The sequence below is a fragment of the Barbus barbus genome, assembly GCF_936440315.1.
Source record: "Barbus barbus genome assembly, chromosome: 45".
Lineage (NCBI taxonomy): Eukaryota > Metazoa > Chordata > Actinopteri > Cypriniformes > Cyprinidae > Barbus > Barbus barbus.
In genome coordinates this window covers 8,486,125-8,510,757 of record NC_136723.1, presented here as the reverse complement: position 1 = coordinate 8,510,757, position 24,633 = coordinate 8,486,125, and the positions used below count along the sequence as shown (strand labels likewise).

The 24,633-nt window shown below is 37.8% G+C and overlaps 1 protein-coding gene across 3 annotated transcripts in view; it reads right to left on the bottom strand.

The window, feature by feature from the left end:
• The window catches only part of LOC306864029 (UV radiation resistance-associated gene protein-like), a 108,350-nt gene that overhangs the window by 26,583 nt on the left and 57,134 nt on the right, over positions 1–24,633 (bottom strand). For all 3 annotated transcript variants that reach the window (XM_079407705.1, XM_079407704.1, XM_079407703.1), the window contains one exon: positions 18,235–18,310. In XM_079407705.1, coding sequence (XP_079263831.1) covers positions 18,235–18,310 — 76 coding nt within the window. The remainder of the gene's footprint in view (positions 1–18,234; positions 18,311–24,633) is intronic.

The window sequence follows — 24,633 nt, the reverse complement described above, 5'->3', positions numbered from 1 at the left end:
GGAGAATTACCCAGCAGATGTGTAGAGCAAGTTAAGCGTGACACGTTAAAACAGCCCACAAAGCTTTGGTGTGAATTAAGAAGAACAACAAGTCTTCCCGCCTTGAACGCATAAAACTTGCCTGGAATCTGCAGCTGGTACAGAGGAGAGCCTAACGTAGCGTTTCTAATCTCAAGACCAATTGACGTTTCCTTTGTAAGGATGTGCTCTGTGACCACCGTGATGACAATCTAGACAACTTTAAAAATTCACTTTACTTCAAGAAGGACTCCAGCCATAATTTAGGTCGAAATATGCTCTATGCTTTATAGAGAATGCAATTCATAATGTAAAGAAAATGTCTATTGACGACTTCTTGATTCGTCTATGGTCAATTTTCTCTTTCGGACTGAAAGTATTATCTGACAGTATTTTTGACTTGTTTTACAGTGTTTAAGAATGTCTAAGAATTCTTAAATCAAGGTGCATTTACTTGACACGCACATTTAGTTAAAGTCTTAAGTCTTGTAAATTTTTCTAGAAAAATTGTTTTTTACCATGTGTGTAGACCAATAGTTTCAAAAGAATTGTTCTGAGCAAGTTAGTCTAATGTAAGCTACCTAAATAATAACACATTTGGTTCAATGGCACAGACTTAACTCTATCGCCCCCAAAAGGTCTGTTACAAGTTCTTGTGTTCTTTTGGGATTGTCTGCTCAATATGGCTGCCCACTGCTCCGGGTGTGTGCTCACTGTGTGTGTATGTTCACTACTGTGTGTGTGCACTTGGATGGGTTATCCAAGTATGGGTCACCACACTTGGCCAAACATCACTTCACTTTCACTAAAGCGACAAGTCACCCCAATTTGTTTTAATCATTTACTTACATACTTCTGTGGAACAAAAAAGATGTTTTGAAGCATTTTGTCCATACAAAACCAACACTAAACCTCATTGACGGAATGGACAAAAACACACCGAGACATTCTTCAAAATGTATTTTTTTCAGTTCCACAGAAAAAGAAAGTCAGAGGTTTGGAACAACATGAAGTTAAGTAAATGATGACAGAATGAGCAGGAAAATTATTTTCATTTTTGGGTGAACTTATTTATGTACAATGGAACCACATGCTTGCAATACATGGGCCAAGCACACACAATTCTCAGTGCCAGGGCACAAGCTGGCTATTTGTAAACTCAGTAGTATGTTTTTTGGTTGGTTGAACCACTGTGTGTGAATAAACTGGATTTTGTTATGTGAATAGGTAAACAGTTCTTGAAACAGTCAAGAAAGAGATTTTCATTGTAAAATTCTTCGGTTCAGCTGTGGAACAGAGCCTCAACTTTCCCGCTGTCTTTGTTCCTGCCGTGGGACAACTGACAGCTTTGAAAAATGGCAGCCAGCTTTACGTCACCACACTGTCTTGAGAAGATGACAACTCAAAACACAGTTGGAGAATAACAGGAACTTAATAAACCCATCGCAGACTACATGACGACTTCTCCACTTTTGCTTTGTTTTCTTCATCCCCGCACGTCATTTGTCAGTCAATATAAAAACTGTTTTTGAAAAGTAGATTACAAGGGGCCACAGAGGTTATCGATTATAAGAAAAAAATAACATTTCATTGTAAAAGTGAAAAGAGAGCCAATAGAGACTTCACACCAAAGCAAACTACTCTAAATTTAAAAACAGCTGGAAACAGTAGCCCGGCTATTAAGTCATTGACAATGATTGTCCGCCAACTCTTTCTTGGGTCTGTGAGAACATTTTTTCATTTTTATTTGGTAAAGAGCTCTTGTCAGCAGAGCTAAAGGCTTGGCAGATGTAGGCCTGATGGTTTCAAAAGAACATGTTCCTGAAGAACCTGGAATCTATTGTATGAAGCTCAAAGTATGATATGTATTCTCCTCAAGATAATATATTTGCAGACTTGGACATCTAGTTTTTCACCAAAATAATCATAAATTCAAGTTTAGCTTCCAAAAAAGTGCATGGAATACCAAATAACCTGATGATATAGATTTGGCTCTTCTAATATGGCTTTCAGCAAATTTCTGGCTCACAGTCAGACTCAGGACTCAAGGGAAACTCTTCATCTGTTTGTGGGCGTTTTTACTTTCCATAGAGAAGCAAACAAACAAACAAATATATACAGTACCCTTGAGACACACCTTAGTGGGGCACTGGAGACCAGGGACTACCTTTTCTGGCACATATATATTTAGTGGCTCTTTCTCTTCTTTGCGGTGTGAGGCGAACCCCTGGCTGCCGACCTAAAACCGTGGAAATTCAATTACAGCCATTTAAGTGTTTCATAAAGCCATAGGAGGCTAGCCAGAGGTATGCTTATAAAACCAGGAGCAAGTGAAGGTGGCGAGTGCTAATGGTCCTGCACTCTCCCTGTTGCTCTCTTTTTATACTCCCTCTTTCCATCTGTCCCCCTCTCTTCGCTTAGAAACGCTGAATGGGTTACCAGGAGGACAATGACAGACAAAACAACAGCCCCAGATCCACTTGTAAATCACGGCAGGTTGGCTGAAGTCCCAGACTAAGAGTATGCCGCTGTTTCTGAGCTTTCCGTACATCCAAAAGCTCATAGAGAGAGACCCACACAGACAGTCAGGGTCACCAGCCAATGTAGAATCCACTAAGAGATGAATGAGTAAGGAATGGAGAGAGGAAGAGATTTTGAATTTGCTCTACAACTGGACCAAAAGGAGGACAGGCAGAAAGTGTGGTGTGCCTCCGGTCTCTGTATTAGGGCCAATTTGTATTTTCTTTAAAGGAAAGTTCTGACATTGCTGACTCTCGTGTGTTGTTCCAAACCCAAATTACCCTTTTTTTTTACTAGAAGTGCAAAAGGAATTTTATAGAATTATACTTGTCAAACATTTACGTTTATTTTGAATAAACATGAGCTGAAGCTTCTAAGCTTCAAAAATGATACAAAAGCAAAAAACATAGCTTATTCCAAGCTATATTCCACGTCTTCTGAAGCCATACAATAGCTTTGAGTGAGAATGATGTTCTATGTGGTGTATATGTAATATTGTATGTTATTTAATTTGTTTACCTGCCCAGGGACAGCAGATGTAAATTAGCTATTAGCTAACTCTGGTGTAATTACTTTTAATTGTGCATTGTCCCTGTAAAAATAAACAAAGTAAAGTAAAGAATCAGACCAGAAAGTAAGTCACTATTCAAAGAAAATCTACTAACCTTATGCCTATTTACGGCATATTTATGAGAGTGAAGTATTTTTTTTTTTTTACTAAATCAGTTAGTCCAGTTTTTCAACTTTCCGGTCTCCTCCAAACACAGCTATCATATGCCTTCAGAAGACATAGAATATAGTGCCCACGTTATATGGACTACTTTTAATATCCTTTTAACATTGTTTTTGCATCCTTTTAAACTTCAGTCCACATTGATTGCAATTGTATGCAAACAAGTAAACAGTACATTTCTTCTAAATTTACACTTTTGCATTTGACAGAAGAAAAACAAGTCATACAGATTTGGAAAGACAAGGGTGAGTAAATGATAGCATAATTAGAAATGGAAAACCAGTCAAGAGAGCACAGATTTGAGCTACAGTTGGCTGTTGGACTCTACATTAATAGGCATGAATTGGGCAACTCCTTGTGGTGACATGCTCAGTAATTTCTTGCGGTGTGATACAGCTTTTATGAGTACTGGAAGGCATCCCCCAGAGGTTTCCAGCTTTCTCCGCAGGCTGCTATAGGTGCTACAGCCACAAGCTACAAGGGGAAGCAAGACCACACAAAGCCAAAGCTAGTGGGAGTAGTAAAAGTAAAGGAGGAGTGTGTGCTAAAACACATAATGTTACCAGACAGATGAACAACCACAACTGCATGTGCTGTAACAGTTTAGAACCAGACCGATTGCCAGGTTTAAATTAAGAGTCAAGAGCCCACCTTGTAATGGCTCCAGCACTGGTGGTGCCCAGTGACTTTAAATAACTAAAACAATGATGTAGAAGTTGCGACATGAATACATCATGTACGACCAGGGCATCATGCACCTATTTTTGATGGTTCATCAGTGCCAGTCCTTTAGACTACTTAGACGCAGATAAAGCATTTAGAAATAGCTTTACTAATATAAAATAAAACAAAAATGAAATGACATAAAATACCCTTTAAAATTCTCGAAGTCACATTTAAAATCCACTTGGCTCAAAAATATGAAGGGGCATTTGATGCTTCAGAAGTGGATTAAACTCAAATCCTATAAAACAAAAAAGACAAACATGAACTTATGAAACCCTTCTGAATAGAGAAAACCTCCATAGACGTTGTATGAGAAGGTTATATTTAAGAGTGAAGTCTAGTATAATGAGCTGTTCTGCCAAGAGATCAGCCAGGAGAAACTGGGATCATGTATAAAGCTATGAGAAAGGAGAAAGTTGAGAATCTCTGAGGACATCTGAATCATGCGTCCCGGCACTGAACATCACAGATAAGAGGAGTAAACACTTGCCAACAGACTCTGGACAAGAGCACAGGGCTTCCTCCGGTGACATGACAGCCATAAAAATGCACTGCAGAAATACTGGGCACAGTATCAGAGCTTATCTCAATGCTTCAACTAGTCATTGACTGTAGAGATAGAACAAGGAAGAAAGACAGAGGCACAGAGGAGGTAAGGAGGAAATTATGATGAAAAACTTTAGAAAGATGTGACGTAAAGATGACCTAAAGAATAGAATCAGGGAAGGAATGATGAATGAAAGAAAGGAAAAAAGTATCGATAATTCACTAGACAAATGAATAGTTGAAAACTGAGAAATGTAAAATTGATTTAATCTTTTTTATTTTTTTTTCAATTGCCATTAAAGATTTTGGGGTTGGTAAAAGTTAAGTCTCTTATGCTCACTGAGGTTGCATTTATTTGATCATAAATACAGTAAAAACAGAAATAATGTGAAATATTACCATTTTAATTTCAGATTTTAATATATATTTTTAAATATTACTATTTTAATATATTATAAAATGTCACTTCTTTCTGTGGTGGCAATTTATTTATTTATATATTCACTTTTTAACGCCATACCAGCTTCTGTGGTGGCAAAGCTGAATTTTCAGAATCACATGACCCTTCAGAAATGATAATAATACGCCAATTTAGCGATCAAAATATGTTCAAAAAACAGTTGTGCTACTTAATTATTTTTTTCTACCAAATTCTTTGATGAATAGAACATAAAAAACTGCATTTAGACAACAAAACAGACATCTATTTAAATATTATGTAATATGTCACTTTTGACCAGAGAATAAAATAAATAAAAGTATTAATTTCTTTAAAATAAATAAATACATAAAACAACCTTGTTTACCAAACTCCTTGAATGATAATATAATGGGTCGCTAACTTTTTTCTTCTTTCTTCTAAACAAAATTATTTTTGAATGAAATATGAAATAATGACATAAAATAACCTGAATGAAGATGAAATGAAAGAAAAAAGGAAAGAAAGAATAAGAAAGTAAACGAGAGCATTTAGCTAGGTCTTTACCAGTGCCAGATTCATTCATCACTGGCTGCATTAATATCAGTAATTTCAGTTGGGTTTGAAATACAGCAGCCATCTGTTATCTTAGAATAACTGGTGAAAGCTTTATTACTGACTGGGTGGGCATGTACAGTCCTAATGGCTGAGGTGTAACACACTTCCCAGGCCTCAAGGAAACTCAGCTTATTAAGCCTGATGATTTATGGAAAACAAATCGCTCTTAAGATAACAGCGAAAATGTGCACCCACGCTACAATGCAATTACACGGAGCGCTATTACATAAAGCTGTTGAGACAAACCAAATAATCTGTCTTTTTCTCAGAAATTCCACACGTCAGGTGCAACGGCGGGATATAATGGGATGTAATCTCTTCATCTAGACTAGTTGAGTCCAGTAGTCCGTTAATCCGTTTTTCCCTCCCTCATCCATAAATCAGTTCTGTATTTGGTCCGCAGGCTTCGTTCCCATACCTCTGAGAGTATAGGGTGGTCCCCTTGCTAGAGCAGCCTGTTTATGCTTTGCCAAAAACAATTCTGTGGTTAAGATGTGACAAATAAATCGGGTTAAAAAGTGAAATTTTTTATAGTCGGGACACAAAGCATAAACCTAAAATGGCACCTAAATGTATTAAAATATAAACCACATTTATGACTATTGCGCAGCCGCCAGCTTCGCATACAGAGTGGCTCTTAGTACAGTAATAACCAACATATGTTTGCTAAAATCGCATTTTGACTTCCTCTATAGGAAAATGAAAATTACCAGTACAGTGAGTGAACTTTCATAGAGCTAAAAGACAGAAAACAAGATTCATTATGCAGTTCACTAAAGCAAACTTCCTTGAAATGGAAAGCGGATGCCGTCTGGCTTGGGAAAGATGGAGAGCTGGTTAAAGAGTTGATCAGTTCCAGGTCTTCTCTTGTCCCCAGTGATGTTGGTTTGGCGGTGAAACTAGGGGGACCAGGGTTCACAACTACGCAAACAAACACGGCGTAGCGCTGGTTTGGATGGACTCACTGAGCCTGGTTTGTGAAGATGGGGCTTTTTATGGAGGGCCGACAGGAGAAGGGCTCTCATTGTGCGAGGGACGGCGCGTATGCAATACAGCGGCTTTTCTGGAGGGTCCAGTTCACCGCGATGGGCTGACTCACTCACCACAGGCAGGTCTGCCGGACAGGGAGGATGGATTCTGGGATAGCCTGGGAATAGTTTGAGCTATATATGCCGTCTCGTGGGAGTTCTCTCTAACACTCGTCAACTCCCATTTTTATTTACTCGTCTGATCTTAATTAAAAGGAGGGAGAGTAAATAAGTAAATATGAGCAGTCAGCCTTTTTGACTCAATGGGCTGCCTTCAATGGCAAACTGAGTTAGGATTTAGGTGGGTGTTTCTTTTAGAAACTATTAGACTATTAGAAAATAAAAAACATGTTTCATGTTCTTATTAGCTTATTTAAATAGTCTACTAACATTGTCTGTACATATATTTCATCATTTATTATTAAAGTTATAAACATTTCCACCACATCTCACATTATGTATTATCTATGATCACATTTAGTGATGGAAATAGTTTTTTTCTTACATTTTGGAATAAAATGTGTGATTCTTTTCTCTTGCCAAGGCTAATTTCACAGCTAGCATTCCATGCATCCAAAATACAGATAATTAAATTATATTTATATACTTTTTTTTTCATAATGTGACCATTTTTGGTTGGAAATTATGCATAAATAATGATGGAAAATGTTAGTGAGAAGAGATCAATAGAATAGAAGCAAGGAAGGTAGGACGGATGAAGGAAGGAAAGAAAAAAGTTTTTTTAAACTTAATGAATACAGTTTAAAAATGAGGAATGTAAAGTTAATTTAAACTATAGAAAACCTTACATTTTTCAATTATTAATAAAGAGTTTGGAGATAAGTTTTTTTTTATTTTTTAAGTCTCTTTTGCTCACTAAGATTACATTTATTTGAGCACAAATACAGTGAAAACAGTAATATTGTGAAATATTTTTAGCATTTAAAATAGTTTTCTCTTTTAAACACAAGAAATTTATTTCTGTGGTGGATTACTGTTTCAGCATCACACGATCCTTCAGAAATTATTCTAATATGCCAATTCAGTGATCAGAAAAAGGTCTTATTATTATCGTAATTGAAAACAGCAGTGTTGCTTAAAGCTGCACTCTGTAAATCTTGCCTCTTTGTCGCCATCTCTGTTTGAAACCCGTGATTGCAGTTATTTGTGGAATGATCTTCTTTGCGAGGGTTTTGCATCGGCCCGGCTCCTCAGCGTGGATTAATCTCATGTTTTGAGGAGTATGTGTGCCTGTCAGTCACAGCACCGGTGTGGATACTGTACTTAGGAATCGCAGATTCTAGCCTACGTCTTGGAATATATGACCCAAATAAAAAATTTCACCAGATTCTGTCATCTGAACAAGTAACAAGACTGCCACTTTTGTTCTGACCAACTGAGGAAAAAAGCCTTACAATAAATTGTGCTACCAATGATGATTAAATCTAACGATCGTTTAGCTCATATCACTTCAAACCGTGTAAATTATGATTACTGTACTTTGTTCTCAAATTGTTAATGTTAGCAACATCAGCATTGCGTGACTACGTGTATGTAGTGTGTATTAGCATTCCATGTAGATTTCAGTTTCTATACAGTCTAATCTCTAATTGTCATCCCACTCGAATTTCATATAAAGAAAAAAGTTACGGAGTGCAGCTTTAATATTTTAGTGGAAACTATGGATTTTTTTCCAACTCTCTGTTTCTCTGTGTTTGGGCTCATCTTGAGGTGAGCGACCCATGATGGCAATTACGTTCAACACTGTGTTTATCTTTCTTTCAAGGTGCAAAGTAAATCAAGGAAGATAAAAGTGCAGTCATGTGAAATTTGCATTCAAACAGGAAAACACAAAGTGAATTAGCAGGAAAAAAAGAAAAAGGAGAAGAAACGTGAATGTGAAAAAGGAATTAGTGAGGGTGGAAAAAAACAAGAAATGAGCAAATCACTCTTAGACGAACACATACACGAGAAAATATCACCACATCTAACGGAGAGTCATTCCCGGCTCACACTCTGAGGTTAAGTACACAGTCTGATGGAGGTAAAAGCTGAATGTGACATATGGAAATTCCTGCTTAATACAGACAAATAAAGCCACTTAGCCTGAGCGATTAATCACACTGAAGCGATTTTGTTAAAGCACCGTTGTAGACTTGCTAACGCTCGCAAGAAGGAAAAACGTTCACACAGGAATTTAGTTATGTAATAATAGTAGTTAACTTCTCATACAGGAACCAGTGGCCTTTTACATGTGATACAGCAAATGAAAATGCGAGTGTTGGCATGCATATCTTCATATGGTTTCCATCTCAGAAAAGTCATGTTAGATAACAGTCATGACACTAATGGCAACCAAGAATCTCTCACCTCTTTATAGCTAAAGTTCACATGCACCTGAATGTCTTTAGGGAACAAAAAACATATTGTATACATAAAGCTGTACACGGGGGTTTGAAAACACATTTGGCTATTTGTAGCACAAGCACTGGTGGCAAGCACTAGAGGCAATAGTGTCTAGTGTACTGCCAGTGTAGCAATTTTAGAAACACAGCTCTCAGAGCCATTTTTAAACAAATCAGCTTTCTCTCTGCAGTAAAATTGTAAAAATCTACGCTGGTAAATCTTTCATCCTCATGCAAAATTACTGATCATATGGATTTTTTGCCAAAAAATAAATATAATGTGACATTAACCCTCCTGGACAATAGCATAGGACCTCCTACTCACCTATCAATCATTGCATTAAAATATATATTTTTTTTATTATTAACACTTTGTCAGTGTTCTGACTGTGAAGTGTTTTTTATTGCCAGATAATGTTTTATAACCAAGAACACCAACCTTTTGGTTGAGATATCACATTAACATTTTCAGTAAAGAGGCAAAATAAAAAATAAAAAGTGCTTTAACAAGTCTAATTGTAATGAAACGAAACGATAGCTACATGAAAAAAAAAAATTATATACTGAAATAAAAATAAAAACAAACAACTAGGAAAAACTAAAACTAAAATACATATCATAAATATATAAAATTACTACAAATTCAATTTTACAAATTAAACAAAAAAGAAACTGAAAAAAATATATCATCACTGACTACGTTTACATGCGCACGAATAATGCAGTTATTTCCAAATCAGAGTAAGGACTTAATCGCATTATGATGTTTACATGTCAAGAGCAAAGCTCTTCACTCCCGTTTACATTAAATTTCTATTATTCGTTTCTTTTTTTATTATTCACTGCACAGCACAAATGATGAACTCAGAAGCAGAAGTGCTGCTGGCCGCTGTTTTAATTTATTTACGTCTAATGCAAAACACTTTTGTATGGTTGTATTCCATGCTTTTTCGGCGCCATAGAAATGTGATGGCAATTCGCTTTCCTAGCGAAAGTGAGCACATGCACACTTTGGTCAGAGCGGCGATTATTGATTAAAATCGGCGTACGCCACCTATGTTAATACGATTATGCTTGCTGCGATTATGAGCTTAATCGCATTATTTACATCGAAGTACTGCGTTTACATGAGTTAAAGTTTAATCGCAATATTGTCAAAATCTCATTATAATTGCATTAAGAGGGTGCATGTAAACGGACTCACTGATCATCCTTTGGTTCTCTAAATAAATAAAATAAAACACTTGTTTAAATTTTTATTAATATTTTGAATCAATTTTTGTTTATTTTCTGTTTTAATTTAAAGTTTAAGCATTTTTGTCATATTTAGTAGTTTGTTTTTTAATATACTGTATGTCCATATAGTTTAATTAATTTTTTATTTTGTTTTTTGTTATTTTAGTAAATCAAAATGAGAAATGTTGCCTTTTTTATTTGATTTAACAATTATTTTAATACAAGTAACTAAATTGTTATTTTATTATGAGTTTTAATTAACTATTGTGAAATCGCAGGCTGACTCTCAGTACAGTACTTCAACAAGTCCAAAAGCTTTGAATAAGTGCAACCAATGTCTCCTTATCAAATGGTACAATCACAAGCACACCAAAATACGCATATTCGCATTAACAACTGATTTAGATCAAGTCATCCAGCAGTACTGATACTGCCTGGTTTCCCGGCTTTGCAAAGAACAGGGCACAATGCTACACCTTCATCATTCCCACTCCAAATTCCCCAATAATCTTCAACCCTCTCTGGGCTTAATTCCCAGCGCTGCCCTTCCTGCTGAGCTCCTTGCCAAATAAGATAGCGCGCTAGCTTGGCAACTGAGTGCTAATTGTAATATTTCTTTCACCATTCTGTTTATGCAGCGTCTCAGGACGAGGTAATCCGTTCTTGGAGTGCTGCTGTGCTTCAGGAGACCGAACTGACTCACTAAGCTCCATCTACTAAGGTTTGGTCACTTCAGTACTTCTGCCCTCTAGGGGAAGATGAATCATATAGACAACACACAAATTCACACATATACATGTTAAATACTTGAGTTCTTCTGTTTTGAAAGCTTGGAAACTCACACACACTTTGACCCCAATGATTGTGTCCAAATCTCCAAACCAGCATTCTGGATGATCCATATGAAAGATATTAAACAACAGCAGCACATGAGTGATTGTTCTGCTGCCAACAAGAACAAAATTTAAAACAATGTCTATTAAAAGCCAAATTCACAACATTCCAGATGTTGTTGTGACAGTTGAAGAAAGTCTCGGCAGCAGCCTAATGAATTATTCTGACAAGCTAAGGAAAACAATTATCTTCCAGTGATCCTGCTTCAGTGTGGAAAGGCATGAAGGATATCACCAGTTACAAGACACCATCCCCCAGCACTCTGGAGAATCAACAACTAGCAGACGACTTGAACGAGTTTTATTGTCGTTTTGAAAAAACACCCCACACCCGCCCTGAACACCTCTCCACACAACCATTAACACCTCCAGCAACCCTCCTCTCCCCCACACCTACAATTCAAATCAGTGAAGATGATGTGCGCCAGGTCTTCAGAAAGAACAAAAGGAAAGCACGAGGCCCAGACGGTGTGTCACCAGCCTGTCTGAAAATCTGTGCTGACCAGCTGGCCCCCATCTTCACACAGATCTTCAACAGTTCACTGGAGCTGTGCGAAGTCCCTTCATGCTTCAAACGCTCCACCATCATCCCCGTCCCAAAGAAACACAAAATTACTGGACTTAATGACTACAGACCTGTGGCTCTAACGTCTGTAGCCATGAAATCATTTGAAAGACTGGTTTTGGCTTATCTGAAGGACATCACCGATCCCTTACTGTGTATGAAATGTGCTATATAAATAAACTTGCCTTGCCTTGCCTTACTGGACCCCCTGCAGTTTGCCTACAGAGCAAACAGGTCTGTGGATGATGCAGTCAACCCCACTGCACTTCATCCTGAAGCATCTGGACAGACCAGGGACTTATGTGAGGATCCTGTTTGTGGACTTCAGCTCCGCTTTTAACACCATCATCACGGACACCCTTCAGAATAAACTAACCCAGCTCTCCTTCCCCACCTCTGTCTGTCAGTGGATCAACAGCTTCCTGACAGACAGACAGCAGTTAGTAAAGCTTGGTAAATTCACATCTGGCACTCGTACCATCAGCACTGGAGCTCCTCAGGGCTGCGTACTCTCCCCACTGCTCTTCTCCCTCTACACCAATGACTGCACATCTAAAGACCCCTCTGTCAAGCTCCTGAAGTTTGCAGACGACACCACACTGATCGGCCTCATCCAGGATGGTGACGAGTCTGCTTACAGACAGGAGGTTAAGGAGCTGGCTGTCTGGTGCAGTCTTAACAACCTGGAGCTTAATACGCTCAAAACTGTGGAGATGAAGTGGGATATTCACATAGACTCCATTGTCAGGAAGGCCCAGTAGAGGTTGTACTTTCTTCGCCAGCTGAGGAAGTTCAATCTGCCACAGGAGCTGCTGAAACAGTTCTACTCCGCCATCATTGAATCCATCCTCTGCACTTCAATAACTGTCTGGTTCAGCTCAGCTACCAAATCTGACCTCAGAAGACTACGGAGGGTAGTCCGGTCTGCTGAGCGAATCATTGGTACAACCCTCCCCACTCTCCAAGAACTGTACTTATCCAGAGTGAGCAAAAGGGCTGGCAAAATCACTCTGGACCCCTCACATCCAGCACACTCCCTCTTTGAACTGTTACCGTCTGGTCGACGCTAGAGCTCTGAGAACCAGAACGACCAGACACAGAAACAGTTTCTTCCCTCAAGCAATCCATCTCATGAACACTCAACAATAAACGTGGAACACACAACTATAATACACCATCCATTCACCACACTCACTTATTTTATTTTTATTTTCTCATTTCTAATTTGCACATACTTGACCTGTACATACATAGTTGTCTATATTATATATTGTGTTTTTGCTGCTTCGTAAATTGCCTATTTGGATATTTGTATATTATTCTTTTATTATCTGTGTCCTGTCCTGTTGCTGTCTTTCTGTTGCACTGTGGAGCTTCTGTCACTACAACATATTCCTCGTATGTGTAAACATACTTGGCCAATAAAGCTCATTCTGATTCTGATGAATTAAATACACTCGTTATTGAACATGAATGGAAAAGATGAAGTGAAAATGTCTTGTTTTTCTTTTCTGTTTTCTTTACGGTACAGCATGTTTAACTTGTCCTCCTTGACTTGTTGTCCAGGCCAAAGGAAGTACACTAGCCAGGCTTTTAATTCAGTTTGAAGACCTTACTGGCAAACATGCTCTATAATGCAACAAACACAGACAAAACCGCACAAATCTCTTACGCACACAGAAACTACCTTTCACCATTTCCTTCTTAACAGCATTAAAAAAAGTCACGTAAGGTTGGGATTTAAGAATCATTTTACAGTTGGCTTGTCTGAGGGTTGTTGGAACAACTAGACTAAGGAAGCCCTTTATAATGATGCAGGTTTAGGGTCATGAGGCACCAGTGAGATGCATTTCTTAGAAGCCATTCACACAGAACACATTTTTGCAGAACTGTTTGAGTTTGCATCTTTTTACAGTGACTCACGTTATAAAAATGCAGCAATTTTTAACCCAACAAAGCCTACTGAATCATATTTGATTCAAAAGTGTACAAGATGTATACAGTGTGTGTGTGTGTGTGTGTGTATGTGTGTGTGTGTAGAACATTTATTTGTACATCTCTCAATCATTACTGCATTGCATTAAATGTCTTGCCCACTGCAATAAAAAAAAACTACAGAGTTGTGATCATAAAACTAAGCATTAAAATATCATCTTACTAAGACGAAATCAACAAGGTCAATAAAAGATAATGGTGACTGTATCAACATGCAATATCATTGACGACAAAAGTTGAGACTAAAATGTATTTTAGAAAATAAAAACTATACCAAAACCCTTTTTATTTTCACTGAAAAAAAGGAGACAAAATATTACCGATCGCTGTACATGCCTCTACTACATGAGCTTTCATGTATGCGGTTGCCGGATAATCAAGAGCTCAAATCCACAAATCAAAGCTTCTGTTAGAAAGATATGTTTTCTGCCTGGTGTTTTGCTTACTTTTGGCAATCTGGCAACCATGTGCATGACCTTGCTCTTCATTACAGAAGCACCAACGATGATCTGAAAACACCGACAAACAAGTAAGCCGGAGTTTAGCGATCTTCATGTGAGATGTTTGGCTTTAATGAAAGTGTCTTTCAGCCTGTCTGTGTTCTGTCATGAGATCTTGGCTATATTGTTTGCGATTGTGGTTGCTGAATAAATGCACTTACTCAACCACTGTTGATGTAATATAGAAAATTGTTGCCATTTGGAATTGTTGCACTTCACCGTTATAGTATTTTATGTATAGAATTTCACTGCTATAGTATTTTATGTTTGTTTTTACCAGTTTTCATTATGTAGACAGAGAGAGTGCATATATAAGTCTTTGATATTAGTTTCTATATTACATAGCCTATAAATCAGTACTGGATGAGGTCAAATAAACCCTGTGAAAGCACAATCTATTGATTTGTGCTTTATTGGTGAAAGTGCAATGCTTGAAATTGAAAAATACATTTCTCAAATGACAACAATCATTGCAATTATAATTTTGAGCAAAAATATATGTTTTTTTATTCATTTAAACTGGCAATTGATGGATTTTATGCAGGTAGTCTTCTATATGCAAAATATATATATTTTTATATTTTGTCTAAAATTTCAATAAACTGTTCTCTTAAAAAAAATCTGAAATTTTGTTTTTCCATTTCACTGCCTTGTCTCATGTTTTTAAACATAAACGTGGTGTACAGTGTGAATGGCCCCTTAATGTGCGTTCATAAAGAATGCACTCTTACATTAAAAATTGCTATCAAAATCTGTTTATTTCGTTGAACCAGAATCTTTAAAATGCAATGCTGTTTGTCTGACAATAACTTAGTATAAAGTAGTATGCAAAAATGCTTAAATGGCACAAAAGATATTCAACAAATCCAAAAATATTGCACAAAACTATCAAAGCACACACACAAAAAAATTGTATTGTATTGTATGATTGTGAATTTGTTCTTTGATGAGCTACAGCAGCAGTGCTTTAAAGGGGACAGATTTAAAGACTTAACATCTCTGAAAAAGTTTAAGCATGCTGACAGTCTCACAGCATGCTAAAACACAGCACGTTGTCAGCACACTAAAAACATCTAAAAATGATTCCTTTTAAAGCAAAAATGAAAATAAAAGCAACTAGTTGTCCATTCTGACTCATCCCTTGTTGCAATAGTGAAGCAAAGAAAATCAACCAAAATTTAAAAATAAAAAAAGCCTTTACCACTATGTTCTCAACTCATCTATCAAAGACAAAAGTGCCCGGGCGAAACCCCGCTGGCCACCTGACATTCTTCTCCCTTCCTCCCATGACACGAGGACTAAATAAAAACAACATCTAGTCAGCGCGCTGCTTCAAAGCAACTAAAACACCCCTCCTTTCTTTCTCCCTCCTGCCTGCTTGGATCGTTTTCAAACACACAATTTAATAAAAGATAGACGTTTAATCTCCTCCATTCCAGAACAAGAGCACCGCTGTGAAACCCGATCTCTGCTTAGTCTCAGCAGCCGGACACACAGAGCCACCGCGGCTACAGCTAACGAACGGAACGCATTAAAGACGAGAGGGATGGACGGAAAATAAAACAGCGATGGAGGCACAGACCACAAAAACAAAATAACAAACAGGATTTCACTGGCTATTTATTTGCAAATCATATTAGGTAGGAAAAGCAAAGGTCAATTTTATAATACTCAGGGGTCGGCGAAGCAGCTTAGTCCTATTTGGATTAGCGAAGAGTGTATCGGGAAAAATGCGGAACGGAATACGTACAGCGGGCCTGGCCGTTGGGATCGAAACCGCTAAAAGAAGAGGAAATTACAAGTAGCGTGACTCAAGGGCAACGCGTCATGCATTCTCCGGACAGTTCCTCTCCCAAACTGGAACACATGTGTGAACGGACACAGAGGCCCAAACCTGAAATGGGTTACAGCTCATCTGTTTTGCTATGTAGCCATGTTAACTAACATTAAAAGCCCAATCGGTAGAGTTCAACCGACTCAAATGCTTCAAAATGTTGAGTTCACTGAGCTCATATGTATCGTCTTGACTCTGGGTGAGAGGCTTCACAAACAATGAGCTTAAAAAACGCTTGAACGGGGTCAACATACCGAGATAAGCTCCATTAACTTGCCCTACAGAGAAACACTGACAAGGTTAATGAAGATTTCTGGCAAAGGTGCAAAGCATTACATTCGTTCTGATTAAACGGACGTGGAATGGAAATGGTGGACGACAGGCAGTATGAAGAACAAGCTGCGGAGGGCATCTCGCAGTCAGACTACAAATGGAGGCATTGATCAAACATGACAGATATATAAGTTTTCCCCTCAGAGTTGGCTAAGCTTACATATCACTCCATACCATGCACACAGCTACGTTTTTGTTCTTGCAACGTGCGTGCTGCTCGTGTGGGTCAGAGACGGAGCGATTCGGTCGACCTCCTTGCAGTCTATTCTGTATTTTTCATCTCCTCCTTAAGTTGGGACAACAGCTGGAGCACAGGAGGCTTGGATTCCACTCCCAGAGTCACGGAAGCGTGTTAATATTGCACTTAACCAGGCAAACTGATTAAATTCAAGCTGTATAATTGTGACCAAAGCTTAAAATCGGAATTGGATTTGAGCTATGGCTCATGAGAGTCATTTTGTATGACGTTAATGCAAGTGATTCCACAAAGTACTGTACATCAGTTCTAGAACTTCAGCTGTGGAAACTTTTAGAGACCAATACCTCATCATAGAAATCTAATTCAGGGGGTTTTCAACCTTTTTAATAGGGCCACCAAACAAATGATGAGATAACCAATCCTTCCTCAAATCTACCTTTTTTTTTTTTTTTTTTACGATTAAATTTTTTATTTACAATTTAAAATACTAAAAACATTTTTGTTTTTAATTTTTTAAAGACAATTTAAAAAAATTATTTATATTCAGCATGATGCCTTAAATTGATCAAAAGTGACAGTAAAAGGCACTTAAAACTGTTTTCAACATTGATAATATTTCTAGATCACAAAATTAGCATATTGAAATGATTATGAAAGTTCACGTGACTATTAAGACTAATAATACTAAGACTATTTAAAAAAAAAAAAAAAAACTTTGCCATTGTATAAATAAATCTAATTTCTGGATGGATGGATGGATGGATGGATGGACGGACGGAGCGATTCGGATGGATGGATGGATGGATGGACGGAGCGATTCGGATGGATGGACGGATGGATGGATGGATGGACGAAGCGATTCGGATGGATGGACGGAGCGATTCGGATGGATGGATGGACGGAGCGATTCGGATGGATGGATGGATGGATGGAGCGATTCGGATGGATGGACGGATGGATGGATGGATGGACGAAGCGATTCGGATGGATGGACGGAGCGATTCGGATGGATGGACGGAGCGATTCGGATGGATGGATGGATGGATGGATGGATGGAGCGATTCGGATGGATGGATGGATGGATGGATGGATGGATGGATGGATGGATGGATGGAGCGATTCGGATGGATGGATGGATGGATGGATGGATGGACGGAGCGATTCGGATGGATGGATGGAGCGATTCGGATGGATGGATGGACGGAGCGATTCGGACGGACGGATGGATGGATGGGAGAGTATTTACGTTCAAAAACCTAAATATCTTACCAAACTCAAACTTTTGAACGGTAATGTATATTCAAAAAGTTTTAAAAAGTAATTTAAAATGATTAAAAATAAAATGAGCCAATTTTCAATTATATTTTTTAAAAATGTATTAATTCTTTTTTTTTTCAATTAAACTTTTCAGAGAATTTTTAGCAGCTACATAAGGCCTCCTTGAAGTTCCTTGACCCCAGTTTGAAGACCCCAGTCTAATTATTGGTCTGTGTTAACAATAACGGGAAGTGCTATTGTTGCAAGTTACAGCATTCTTAAAAACACCACCTACCTATTAAGCCACTGACTAACTGGGCAACATCCAAGCCTTCTGTTTCAGACACACCCTGTATAATCGGTCTGTCGGCCATCTTGATTTGAACAATGGGACATGCTGAGATTCTTACCTGGGCGATGTTTTTGTTGAGCAAATAGACACCGTACTCAAACTGGAAACGCTCTCCTCTGGGGTAGAGAGGGAACCTGCAAACAAGAGCAGCAAAGAGGCATCATGAGAAAGAGTCTCAGCACTCACCTCTGAACCATTACACATGGTTCCCATATCAAACACAAAGCGAAGAACATTTTTATGAGGTCGTAATCAGTTCATAACTTTGCACAGGACAACCTCACACCAAACAACGAAAAACAGCAGGTCATCTGGATGAACAGCTAACCAACAGACCAAAGCCTGAAACTAATAACTGTATTTACAAACCAACGTTCAGAGTCAGGAATCTTTCAGTGTTTAAGGGTATTTATGTCCTGTGAAGTTAACCGAGCAATGATGATGCCTCAGACTCTTCACAAACTCTGCAAGGCAACAGGCTCTTTCTGACGTAAGGCATTTCAGCAGATGTTAAGAGACCGCCTGGTGCTCTGGAGGTCTGGTTCTGATCCGCTTCTCAAATGCATGTCTGAAACACAATCTATTATCCATTAAAATCATCATTCTGGATTGTTTCTTTCGGTCAGTTCTCATTTAAACCACAAGCGTAATCATGATGCAGAAATGGCCGAACGGCACACAATATCAATGTCTACATCAGAGCAACGTATAATGAACTAACCAGTCAAGATTCACAACAGATGAACACGCTGGACTATTATTATAATTCTGAAGGGTGCACATTGAAGCGTTTACGGAGAATTTAAGACTTCAGAAAAAAAGCTTTTATTATTAAAAACTGTGCCAATACAATAGGGTACACGTTCCAGAGATCACTGGAAGACTGTGATGTGGACAACACTCATTTTTAGCTGATCCATTCATCATATTAAAGCAATACATCAATAAAAGCATTGACCATTAGCCAATAAAATATGAACAAGGACTAAATTTGCACTTCTAAAAAAGAAATATAAGTGCTTGCAATGCACCAAAAGAGTAGTGTTAAAGTTATTTTAGATTTAGGCTTCGGTTTAATGTCATTAAAATAAAATAAAAAATAAAATAAAGAATAATAAATAAAAAACTAAACAAGAACTAGATCCACAAGGAAATATTAATTGAAAAATACCAAGTCCATTTTTTATGCTGGGTTAAAATGTGTTTAAAAAAATGTTTTGCAAGCCACCAGGTTTTTAGGTTGAGATCAACAACTTTCGTTATGTCCAGATAACCACAAAACAACTTTTGTTATGTCGAGATCACGACTTAATTTAGAACTTAATTTAGAACCGCTTAGAACTTCCGTACTGTGGTTTTTAATGCTGAGCGTTTTTATTTTATCGGTGATAGTCAAAGTGGGAATTTCAAGCTTTAATCTTAAATTTGTTTAAATGTATAACATTTATCAAAAATATTTTTTATTATAATTTTATAGAAAATTGTGGAAAAGAACAATAAAAACAGAATATATGAGGAAGACAACACTATCCAATTGTGTCAGCAGGTCATTCTCTGAGTTTTGTAGCAGTGGCTACGTTTCAAAAACTCCCAGACCTCCTGAACAGAACATCCTATTAGTTTTATTGAAGAACGTGGCCTGAAAAACCCAACTGGAAAGTCCCTCTGAGAAAACTTAGGATGGGAAAAGTCCAACAAACAGACAAAAAGACAACTCGTGAATATTCTGCACCCTCCTCGAAGCGGCTCCAACTAACACCTGACATAACTGCAGCCCCCTAATACCAGACTACGACATTACTGCCCTGTTATTAAGAGCTTACAGGGAGGGAGAGAAAGAGCGAGAGAGACACAGAACAAGAAGAGGACAGAAAAGCCTCCAGCTTAACCACCTGTGATCAACAAAAACATCACCACTTTAACCACAAAGCTCTCCTGACAGCGCTGTCAGGCTTGTTAAAACACCGCGTGTGTCTTCAAGACTCCATTCCTAAAGAATGCAGTTATAAGAGTCGCACGATTGTGAACGTGCAACGTAGAGTCATTCATCTTTTATTTTCACAAAACGGCTCAGTAGGAGGTCGTGGACTGGAACTGGTCTGGGGTCACACACTTTAGCCTACGGGCGTCAGACACCTACAACCCAGAGGTGTGAGTGATCTTCCGGAAGTTCCTCTGTAATCCGTGAGGCCTATTTGTCAGTAGCACCTGGAACTCATGCTTTTAATAGTGGAAGTGTGGAGACAGACCCAGCAATTCCCTCTACTTCCTGTCTTAACAATTCTGTCTCTTATACACACACACTCTGACACACTTCCTGTCCTGTAAGACACAGGGGGGTATAATCTTGAAGCAGATGCACACTTAAAACCTTTAAGGACTGAACACACGCACACACTTCAGCACGTCATTCATGTCACTTTGAGTGTAAAGGAGCAGAACGAGGTACAGTGGTGCGTCGAATTCCTCACACAAACCTAGAGCACTCGAAAAAAAGCTGGGTTACATACAACCCAGCGCTGGGTAAAATATGGACAAACCCAGTGGTTGGGTTACTGCCCATAAGGTTGGCTTAAACATTTAACCCAACTGTTGGTTGAAAACAACCCAATTGCTGGGTTTTTCCATATTTTACCCAGCACTTGGTTGTATTTAACTTAGCATTTTTTTAGAGTGTAAGCTTCCTCGCTGCCTTCCAAGATGGCGTCCTAACAACAATAGAAACTTAAATAAAACAGCAATAAAGGCGACACGAGAGGAATGACAAAATACCATAATAAATATATATAAACAATATAAAACAAACAGTTTTAAAACGTTTTATAAGACCTAATCACCACTAGGGCTGGACCAGAATATTTGATTAAATATTCGTTCGGTGGGTTGGCATTCGATTTTCAATTTTGAGATTCAAATATTCTTTTTTTTTTTTAACTCCTGGCATCCCCTGTGAAACGGTTCTCATTCGCGCTTGAACATGAATCGCCCATGAGTGAACATCATGAACGTCATGATTCAGTTCGTCTGGAAGAGAAAACAAAAATGCGAAGACCTCAGCTGTGTGGGAGCACTTTAAATTGAGTGAGGACAAGACAAAGGCAGTGTGCCAAATATGCGATTTGAAAAGTTACCACAAAAGCACATCAAGTTTGAAAAATCTCTAAGTAAGAGTTCTGTAAGTAGTACGCCTATTATAGTAGCCTATATTGTTGGTGTAAAAAAATGAGCTGCTTTTATCCGCCATGTTAATCAGTAATTTTACACATGATAAAAACGTGCACTTAATTTGCTTGGAAAATACTTGCGGATAACAGAGAAAAGAAAGAGAGAGATAACAGATGCCATAGTGGAGTTTATCACTATGGATATGAAACCCATTCATTTAGAAATGTTAAAAGTTCAGGAAGAGTGTTTTCAGCCTTCTTTTATATATATATATATATATATATTATATAAAAATATGGCATGCAGCTTCAAACAATGGCATAAATCTGTTCAAAAATAATTGTTATTAATAAATCACAATCTCAAGGGAATATTCGACAATTATAGCCTTAATATAAGCCCTGTCCACGTGAGGCACGCCGCTTCCGGCTCATGCTGTTCTGTAGTTTATTAAAAGTTGATTCATTCTGAACGTGTCGCTTGTCATGAAACGCACAGAAAACATACACTCACTCAAAGTGTATGTAAACATCCGGTCTCATGAAAGAGCTTTTTGTAATCGCACATGCCCGTCTCGTCTCTCTTGTTTAGTTACTTGATGATATCGCACTCCTCCTTTGTAACAAACATACACTGAAAAAAAAGTCTGTGTAGGATTTATTACTTTTTGAAGAAATTGCTAGTAAACTACACAAACTGAAATGGTATTTTCTTGTAAAACATACTTCAATACTCTTTGCAACTTGGATAAATCATTTTTACAGTGGAGTGAGGGAGAGAAGACAGTCAGAAGGAAAGCGAATGAGAATCTGTGTCACTGTCATGTTCAATTATCAAATCCCTTTTTTAATTGAGTAACATTCCAGATCATACTTCAGAGGGAAGTCTCAGCAAATGTGGAAACATGGAGGCTTGTTCTTGCGGTTGTCTTACCCCGTCACAAACATTTACGGGAAAAGTACAGCTCTGCTATTGGTGACCCCCTGCGTTTGAGGTGGGACAATGATAAATGCAAAGTTGCTATATTAGAGGTATTTCATCAGATTTATAAGGTAAGACAAATTGGCTCGATAGCACCCTAAAACCTGTTGGTGAGAGGGCAAGGGACGAGGTGCCAGCTCCAGTCACACACATTTTTTATTAAAATATTCAGTTTATAGTATTGAATATGTAATAAAATTTTACATTTAATTTTTTTTGTTTACAAATTTTAACATTTTCATTAATACGTTTTGTTTTTATTTGAATAAATTTCTTAAAATAATTAACAATTCTTTACTTTTTTTATTGTTAAAACAATATTAAGATTTTGAAATGTTTTGGTTATATTTCTCTTACAACTTGAAGGATATTTAAAAAAAAAAATACTTTTTTCACAATTTGAATGCATTGCTTTTTTACTTATATATTTTTATAAAAAAAAAAAAAAAAAAAAAAAAAAAAAAAAAGGAAATGTAATTTTTTTCAAGATTTTAAAATAATGTTTTAAAAATTTGTATGACTTGTAAACAAAGATAGTGTGCTAAAATTATTTTATGGGCAGGTTATATAGTAACATTCAGTTAAATAAATTTTCTAGTCAATGGCTCTGCCTGTTCTGAGACGGAGCACTAGCACTTTTTGTTTTGCATGCAAGCGATATGGGACACTGATATCCAGCTAAACTCATCCATTTGCGGTGTGCCTTGTTTTGTGTGACATTTTGTGAGGTGTGGGGTGAATGTAAGTGTTATCCTGCTATGTGAGAGTAAGAGTGAACATTTCTCCAGTCTCACTGTAATCCTTCACGTATCTAATAGTGATAAAAACCATTCTCATTTCCTCTCCATTTCTCTCCCTTTCTGTCCTGTTACCCGAACACACTTTTCTCATATGTACATGCACATGCTTACACACACACACACGCATACTCTCTTCCTGCCCCCTGTTGCTCTGTTATAATATATTTGACTGGACATTCCCTTGAGGAATTCCTGGTGCTCTGTGAACCAGAGTCACAGCAGTATGATCTCACACACACACACACATCGGCGAGTGCTCATTAATCACTGTTAGGTGACTGTGTGTGTGTGTGTTTGTGTGAGTGATTTTTGGCTGGCTTACTGTGGTTGTTTCTATGGAATGTGGTAAGATGTGGCTTGCAAGGATATAATCGGGAACCAAGCAATGTTCGATTCCGGTTCTTGCACAGTTAGCACTTCTCATTTGTGTTGTGATACAACACCGCTATTAAATCTATAACGTGCAACAAAGCACGACTAGTGTAGTCCAATTCCCCTATGAATGAGCTGGTTCTTTTTAGTGAATTAAAAACGTACAGTGCTGAAAGTAAAGTCGAATTCCCAAAAGACTGACTCCGAGTCGATTCCAGTGTAGTCTGACTCAAGAATGACTCTCCTGTGCCAATTCTATTAAGTGAATAAAAACCAAACAGCTTAAAGGGATAGAGCACCCAAAAATGAAAATTCTGTAATTTACTCACCCTCAAATAGTTCTGAACCTGTATGAATGCCTTTGTTCTGCTAAACACAAAGGAATATATTCTGATATATATGAAAGTCAATGGTGCCTCAAAACTTTCTTCAAAATATCTTCCTTTGTGTTTGGCTGAACAAAGAAATTAATACAGGTTTGGAACTACTAGCTGTCATCCGTCCATCATTGTGTCGACTCCGGTGCAGGCGAAGACAAGAATGTCTCCAATTAAGTGATTGAGGTGTTTTGTTGTTGGATGAAATAAAGAACATAGCAGTCATCATTTGCTTGCGACACCTGAACCGCTGAAGACGCAGAGGATTAAAGTTACGTTCGTTTTGAAGTGAATGCGATGATCCCCGCTCTGTCTAAATGCTGTCTCAATAAAAATAAGGGATTTGATAATTGAACATGACAGTGACACAGATTCTCATTCGCTTTCCTTCTGACTGTCTTCTCTCCCTCACTCCACTGTAAAAATGATTTATCCAAGTTGCAAAGAGTATTGAAGTATGTTTTACAAGAAAATACCATTTCAGTTTGTGTAGTTTACTAGCAATTTCTTCAAAAAGTAATAAATCCTACACAGACTTTTTTTTCAGTGTATGTTTGTTACAAAGGAGGAGTGCGATATCATCAAGTAACTAAACAAGAGAGACGAGACGGGCATGTACGATTACAAAAAGCTCTTTCATGAGACCGGATGTTTACATACACTTTGAGTGAGTGTATGTTTTCTGTGCGTTTCATGACCTCATATTAGTACATAAGCTCTATGTTCTGTGTAACCGCTCTATGACAAAGACCTGACCACTGT